General features: G+C 38.2%; 1 protein-coding gene across 1 annotated transcript in view; it reads left to right on the top strand.

Annotated features, from left to right (window-relative positions):
* Positions 1-5,800: 5,800 nt before the first annotated feature.
* ZBTB10 (zinc finger and BTB domain containing 10) overlaps positions 5,801-8,183 on the top strand; it is a gene marked incomplete at its 5' end in the record, with an annotated part of 16,155 nt that continues 13,772 nt past the window's right edge. The window contains one exon of the mRNA XM_009082458.1: positions 5,801-6,698. Within this exon, the coding sequence (XP_009080706.1) occupies positions 5,801-6,698 (898 nt within the window). The remainder of the gene's footprint in view (positions 6,699-8,183) is intronic.

The raw sequence follows: 8,183 nt of genomic DNA, 5'->3' as shown, positions 1-8,183 counted from the left end.
GCATAAATACCGGTTATCCAAAATACTGGTTTTGGATTTACAAATGGAACATTCGCGTTCAAGGTGATTAACACTACCTTTCCAGTGAGCGTATTTTTAAGGCAGCTGTTGTTACAGATATAGGTCATCTGGCAGTAGGTCATCTTACCAGTTTCCTCCTGCAGGATTTTAGCCAAACTTGCTTTCAATAACTGGTTTCTAATTATGAAACTTTCATTCTTACTTTGTCTCTTACCTCTGTATATCTTTGAAAATGTTCTGTTTTGTGTAATTGAACAGTAATTTGAGTATAATTTGGTTTGAACAGTAATTTGAGAATAATAATAATAATAAAGTGTAATTGAACAGAAATTGCAGTACATTCCTTATCTCATTGCTTAGTTCCTAACTTTGAGTGGTGAATGATTACCCTGTAGGGGTATGTTCTGTCCCTGTGTAGCCTCTTGTGTTACTGGATGCTGCTAATTTATGCCATGCTTGGAAGCCTCTCTCACTCTGTTTAAATTGCATGTAAATAAAACCTATTCCAAGCATTTCTTTCCTACTCAATTTACTAGTTTTTTCTTTCTGTCCTCCTATCCCCAGTCTGTTGTAAGACTGCTAAATACTGGGAGGGTGGCTTGTTGTCACCCTAGCCTAAAAGTTAATGGAGGTATTTATTTGAGGATTGAGAGTATTTATTTGAAGACCTTTCATTGTCATGGGAGTCTTTAAAAATGAGCCTCTGCTTTTATACCACTCACAGTTTAAGAAAAAATATTTGTAGTAACTACAATAAAAAATGAAAGACTAGGATAGATAAGTCAGTGATTCTTTTGCACTGGATTGAAGATGAGGTTAGGACAAATGTAGCTGTACAGAGATTTGGTGTTTTCAAGTGGAAAACTGCTCTGTGCATCCCTTTGCAATTACACTTCTCACAAGGGAAGGGGTTGTGATTTTTTTAAGAGTGTAGTTTTCTGTGTGGTGCACTTTCAGGTTACACTTGATTTATCAAAATGCTGATTAAGAATCTCTGTTTTCTTTCCACTTCTATGTTTAATTTCCGTATCCTTTCATACTCTTAATGGCACTTGAATTTCTTTTCGATACATATGTTTAAATTAATACCAAAACAATAGTCCCATTTTTTCCTTAATGCCATGATACCAGATACTTGGAACAAAAGTAGGCAGTTTGTATCCTGACCGTATTTCCAACATACATAATGAGGCAGCAAAGCTGTTTGGATTTAATGAAACTTGGGAGAGATCTTTCAGCCTTTGTGTTGGAGACAGCACACGTGTATTCTGGGCTTGACAAGCCTCAACTGCAGGGCATGTTTAGCAGCTGCTAATAAACATATGGCATGGTGCCACTGTGCAAGTGCGAGAAGGAAATTGTAGGTGTTGAGACAGTAAAGCAGTGGAAATTTCTATAGGTCTGTTGGATATTACACTCATGAAGAAATGAGTGATGATTTCAGTTTATTTTTGAGATACATTTAATTTGGAATGCCAAAATACAACACAAGTGCTTGCAGCTGCTGTAATGCAAGGGGGTTGGGCTGAATTGATGTTTTTTTCCTAAGACCAACATCTTGACTTTTTTTTTCTATTCTAGTTTTTAAAATAATCTGTATCCATAATAAATCTTAAGGAAATCTATAATCGGCTTGAAACTACCTTCGGGTTTTTTTTCATAAGCAGACTATTGTGTTGCACAAATCTTGAGAAATAGACACTTACTGGGAAATCACTGCAAAATATTTTAATTCTGTGGTGAATTTTGGCCCATAAGGTACAGATCTGTTGACTGCAGGGGGTTCGTCCTCTCAAACCAGCCTCCCAAAACTTTTCTCTCTGGACATAATTTGAAGCTAAGTTTTGGAAATACTGCCAGAAAAGCTTTCTCCAGCTGAACAGGCATGTTGGTTTAAAGCAGAAGCTCTCCGAAAGGAGGAAGGCCTTTGATGTGTTATTTTTTCCATGTGAACTGTAATTGCTTGCTTTGTGTGAGCAGTGATGAATGGAAGTCATGCTTCAGATAGAAGAGTTACATTAGAGTGTTCCAAGTTAACTTCTTGAATTACTCTTAGGAGAGGAAGTCAGGCTACCACTTCCAGTATTTTTATGTAGTGTTTTTACCAGACCTCAGACTGCTCAGTTTGATGTCAGGCACTTAAAGGAACAATTTTAAATTGCTGAATTTTCTGTAAGTGATGCTATGCCATGTAGAACGGCAGTGGAGCATCGTGTGTGCAGCTGATAGCACTGTATTGTGGTATCATTTTCCTCTGTAGCTGCATGTGCTTAAGAAGCTACTGTTAGTTTGCTTTATTAGAAGATTCATTTCTCAGGATAAGAATTAATTTGGGGACATAGGGAACTGCTGTAGAGTAAGATGTAGTACTGGGGAAGGGGTTGTAAAAATGCAGCATGACTGCTTTCCTTACAGATGCAGCCGAGATGGAATCTCTGGCTGGATTGGTTTTGTTTCTTTGTTTTTCTTTCTTCCTGCCCTCACTGTGCTTGCTCGCAGGAAGAGTATGCTGATGGAACAGGAGAAGAAAGAAAGCTAAGTTTCTAGTAAGAGTTCTTGATCATCTGTTTCTGCTCCTGTTAGCTTTTAGGCAAGTTTTAGTTAGTGAATGATACATATGAAATAGTAGTTTATCTTTTTTTTATTCAGATGAGTCTATTTGACACTGAGAATAATATTAAGTTTCCTTGAGCAGTCTCTGTTCTCTTAAACCACTTCTTAATCTCTCCCACACCAAGTTTTTGATTTAGAATGCCATAGATTCCTCAAATTAAAATGAAATTATGCTGATATATCTCTTACAAGTTTTTATTAAAAGATAAGGTGGTTTGGTGTTTTACTTAGGTCGTGGTCTGTATTCTTGAGATATAATTGATATCCAAGCAAGTACCGTTAGTTTGTGGATCTTGTCAGAATAACAGAACCCTTGGGATGATGTACTGTGAGCACAACAGAAGTAACGTTTTTTCCTCTAACGATTTTCTGCACCTTACCTCCTATCAAACTGGATTGTATTTTCTGTACAAATGTTTAACAGTCTCTCAGAGGGTTTTTTGGTGAGTTTTTTGTGTTTGTGTGTTTATTTTGTGTGTTGGGTTTTTGTGGGGTTTTTGTTGGTTGTTTGGGGGTTTTTTTGTGTGTGTTGGGTTTTCTCTTTTTTCTCACAGTAAATGTTAATCCTCCTTATCACCCTTGGTGTACATAGGTTTGAAAACTCTTAAGATGTCAGGACTTACATTTCATTTGAGTGTGGCATTAGGGTTAGCTGCTTCCACACCAGCAGTTAAACAGTTTTTTCTAATATTGCAGTTAGTTTTAAGAATGTTTATGCACCTATTTCTGTAAAGCTGTGATACTGGTCTCTTCCCCCAACACACACTCCTATATCTTGTACATCAGTTGCATAATGTCTTTTATTTCCACACAACCTTCTGGTCTTCTCATAATGAAACCTTCAGTCTTGTCTTTCTGTAGGACATTTGTGATCTGCAGCTGGCTTATCCTTTTCTCAGGAAATAAAAAGCCCAGTGTTGTAATATCAATTTTATTTTTTTTTACCAGCCTGATTGGATATGTACACTTGCTGAGTTAAAATGTGCTCTATCTCCATTCTTTAATCAGACACTTGTGAAAAGGAAAGAACTGCTGCAGACTATTTTTAATATGTATGTGGTACTCAACATGCTCTCAGAGAATGAAATTGGCACCTATCATAGCATCTACCTAAGATTTACTGTGTGAGGTGCAAGTCACTGATGATTGACAAGAGTGACAACACTTTAGGGTGCCATAATTTTATCTTAATCTGATCCAATGTCAGTGTAATTGGTGTTTTGAAACTATGCAGTGCTCTGTTGCTGGAGTGACAGGAAGCTAGTCCAGATCTGAAATCCACTGAGAACTTAGAGTGACAGACTTAGCTGTCACACGTTTGGTGCATGCTCTGATCTGAGGGAGTACGGGGGGGGTGTGTCAGAGTATGCATAAAAATAAGCTGAGATTGGACAAAGATCTGATGGTTGTTTTCACATGAAATCTTAATTGCTTTTATTTCTACATCTTTTCATGGAAGTGTTTTTATGACAAGGGTAGAGATTCAGAAGCAACTTGAATGTGGCAGCAAACAGAAATTTCTCTGCGGGAGATGCTGAAATGGCACAGTTTCTATTTTGGTTATGTTGGGTAGTACCTGCTGCTTATAGCTGTAAACACTGTTTTAGATGTAGTTACAGCCTCAGTTTTCATTCCAGTGATCCACACTGGGATTATAACTTGAGGTTAGTACTAATTTATTCCACTGATTCCTGTGTGGTGGAAAGTGGCTTTATATCTGTCTGGTTTCTGCCATCATCACAAGGGTAGTACTTTTTGCAGCTTGTATTCTAGCCCCGGTATAGATTATGGGCTCATAACAGTGTCAACATTGCCATCTCAGTGCTGATTTTGACCTGTAATACTGAGGCAGTCGAGCTTTAACAATACCTCTAGACCCCAAATCAGTGAGATGTTTTAGGAAATAAGATCATAAAATAAATTACATAGCTTTCAAAATCTGATCTTCTCTCATCCTAAACCATATTGAACTGCCTTTATTTGCTAGGGAAGAAGTGAAAATCTTGGAGATGCAGTATAAAACAGACTCTGTCATTGTTGCTGCTCTTGATGGCAGCATATGTCAGTCCATGCAAGCATGGTCTCAGATATGCCAGACTGTTGTTTCCTGGTTTCTCCTGGCTGCTGCTTTGTAGCAGCTCTGAATCATGATTGTCTAAACATGAGTCAGAAGTTTTCTAAACTCTGAAATCCAGTTCAGATCTCTTGATGCTTATCAGCCTCTCATTGTCTGAACTAATCTTTAGTAACAGCTAATTTCTTGGGGTTGGATTGTCTGATAATATCGGCCTGTAGCAAAATTTTGAAGGCATGTTTGAGACCCCATCTGTAAAAGGTTGTAGAGAAACAAATAAGGACCTATTGTCTGTGTAATGAGTATGTACCAGTTAGAGGTGTTGCCACTGGGAAAGCTTCAGTTAAGCTTCAGTCAAAGTCTTAGTTAAGTAATGAATGTAATGGAAATTTAAGATTTCTTTGGTCATCTGCAGTATTCTGTCTATTTGTCATGTAATGCAGCTGTTTAATCCTAAGCCTGCTGCAGTTAGAAAATAAAGGATAAATGCCTAACTTGTGGAACTGTGTAAGAAATGTCTGCTATTGTATCTACTTCGGCAATATGTTTTCCTTGAAAACATACAAGACAGATTGGGAGATGCAGACCTAATCTTTACATACTCATCTTTTCAGCATGAGAAAAGGTTGAATCATTTATCAGAATTCTGCTTACTTGTTTAAGTGGAGATTTCTAGGGAAGAATGAGGGTTGGGATATGTTAGAACCACCTAGTTAAGTCTTTGGAAGGAGAGGCTCCTGCTTGTTTAATACATGTAGGTTAAGAAAAACAAGTACTTCACACTCAACTAAATAATTTCCTACTTTTGGCTGAAATTTCACTTCCTTTGCCCTGAAGGCAAATCTACTAGTTCTGTTTTTGTTTGAGATTTGGGAGTTGGAAAGTGTGCGATGAGGTCATGATTCTTAGCTTTCAGAAATACTTTGTTAGTTATATATTCCTGTCTGCCTTTATGACCAAGAACATAAATAAAAAAAATCATTTGCTTAAAATTATCTTCTTAAGTTAATTTTTACATCCTTCTTGTAGTGTTGGAGGAGTAAGGAGAGCGTTCATTAAGAGCTAATTATGTTTGTGGTTTTTTTATTGCAGGAGGCAGAGTTACCGTCAGAACTGAATAATGAAGGATACTGTGATTTTAACAGCAGGCCGAACGAGAACTCTTACTGCTATCAGCTCCTGCAAGAGCTCAACGAGCAGAGGAAGAAAGGCATTCTTTGTGATGTTAATATTGTGGTGAGTGGGAGGGTCTTCAGAGCTCACAAGAACATCCTGGTTGCAGGCAGCCGCTTCTTTAAGACTCTGTATTGCTTTACAAACAAAGAAAGCCGTAACCAAACCACTGTTACCTATTTAGACGTTGTTGCTGTTCAAGGTTTTTCTGTCATCTTGGACTTCCTATATTCTGGTAACCTCGTGCTTACGAGCCAAAATGCCATTGAAGTGATGTCGGTGGCCAGCTACCTTCAGATGACCGAGGTTGTCCAGTCCTGCCGCAACTTCATTAAAGATGCCTTAAGCATAAGTATAAAATCGGAAGCTCCAGAGACCGTTGTAGTGGATTACAACAGAAGATCTGTTAGTAGGGATGGTTTGTCTCCAAGGGATCAGAAAGTTGCCAGCTTCTGGGCAACACGAAACCTTACCAACTTGGCAAGTAGCATTAAAACTGAGAACGATCCTTACCCTATTGACGAGGGCCAAATGGAAAGCTACCAAATGAATGACTGCGGTTGGGTCCAGGACAGCTCACCTGAAATGGCTGAAAATGAATCTCAAGGTGAGGGAAAAGTTTTCGTGTGGAATGACATGGGTGCACAGGGACAATCAGTTCAAGAACCTGGAAAGGCAAGAAGGAAAAACCAAGCTGCAAAGAGATTTATTTATAATATACCACCTAATACTGAAGAGAACTCGGAAGATTGCTCAGTGTTGCAGCCATCAGTCCCCTATCCAGAAGAAGATTTGTCATTTATTAAAGAAGAAGCAGGTAAATATTGCTTAATGTCAGTCATGTCATTTGAAAACTAAAGTGTTGAATGAAGTACGTGACAGTGTAACTTTTGTAAAGGTGTGTTGGGTAGGATTAGTAAGGTGAGCACAACAGTCAGGTTGCTAAATTGGTAGCTGATTCTCTGCCTTGGGGCACAGCAGTGTGTAGTTGGCTAGAGAGAGGAGTGGCAGTGCTGTGCCATGCAGTGTGTAATGTGCTGTTTGGATTTTGCAGCTGAAGTGTGGCTCCTTATCGGCTGGTAGAAACTATAATTCTTATATTTGCATTTAATCTGTAGCAGCTATTAGGCACAAAATCAGGGAGTGATAACCAGTGGCTAATGAATGCTCTCAGGCTGCACTGAGAGAAAGGCTAGAGAGAGGAGTGGCAGTGCTGTGCCATGCAGTGTGTAATGTGCTGTTTGGATTTTGCAGCTGAAGTGTGGCTCCTTATCGGCTGGTAGAAACTATAATTCTTATATTTGCATTTAATCTGTAGCAGCTATTAGGCACAAAATCAGGGAGTGATAACCAGTGGCTAATGAATGCTCTCAGGCTGCACTGAGAGAAAGGGCCTTTATAATACTTCCCTACATACACTAGCAAAAGATTTTTTTTTATTTAGGGTAATCTCCCTCACCTGAATGTCACCCAGAAAGCAAAGTCAGCATTCTGCTGATTTTTATTGTAGAGGTATCTGGAAAGCTACAAAATGGAGTAATCCTGGCTAGTATAATAGAAACTCATAAAGCAGATTTATGAAACATTGAAAAGAGATAACACATATTGGAGGGGAATATATTTTTGTGAACTATTCTTTGAGCAAATCCTGAGAGTAACTGAATTAATAGGACTTTTTTTTTTCCCCTTAAGCATCAGTTGTGAATGTAAATGCTAGAATAAGATTAAGGATCTGTTTGCTAAACAAATAGGATCACACAAAAAATTATAAGCAACAGACTGTTGACAGTGTAGTTGTGATTTGGGGCTGTAATTAAGTTCAGGTTTTTATTTTTAAAATTATCATACAGTATGAATAGTTGAAGTATGTATTTGAAGTACTGTCATTTACTTGTATTACTTTTTGATGAATTAGTAGTTTTCAAAACTTACTGCAATTTAAGAGTCAAAGTTAAAGATGGATTTGAGACATAGCTGGACCAAAGTTTTTTAGATGAGTCTGTTTCTATAGCAGTTTAAAATGTATGCCTCCTTCAAACATCAAGGGACTGTGGATATCCTCTGCTTCCCAGATTCAAGGGGTGGAATTAAGAGGGGAACTTGAAAAAAGAATCAGCACTCACACGTGTGGGTATAGACTATTTCTGAATATTTTTCTATTCTGGTGACAAAACGGATTTGAAAGCGAACTGAGTTCTGGGAGAGTGCAGGAACCTGTATTTATTTGGGTGGAAGGGCGGATGGCCTTGTTTTTTTCCTGTCCCTCCAGACTGTTCAAAAGCAAGGCTGACAGAAGCCCTTT

This window comes from Acanthisitta chloris, unplaced genomic scaffold (genome assembly GCF_000695815.1).
Source record: "Acanthisitta chloris isolate BGI_N310 unplaced genomic scaffold, ASM69581v1 scaffold9839, whole genome shotgun sequence".
Taxonomy (NCBI): Eukaryota; Metazoa; Chordata; class Aves; order Passeriformes; family Acanthisittidae; genus Acanthisitta; species Acanthisitta chloris.
Note: the sequence above shows the minus strand (reverse complement) of the source record. Positions and strands in the feature narration are given on the sequence as shown.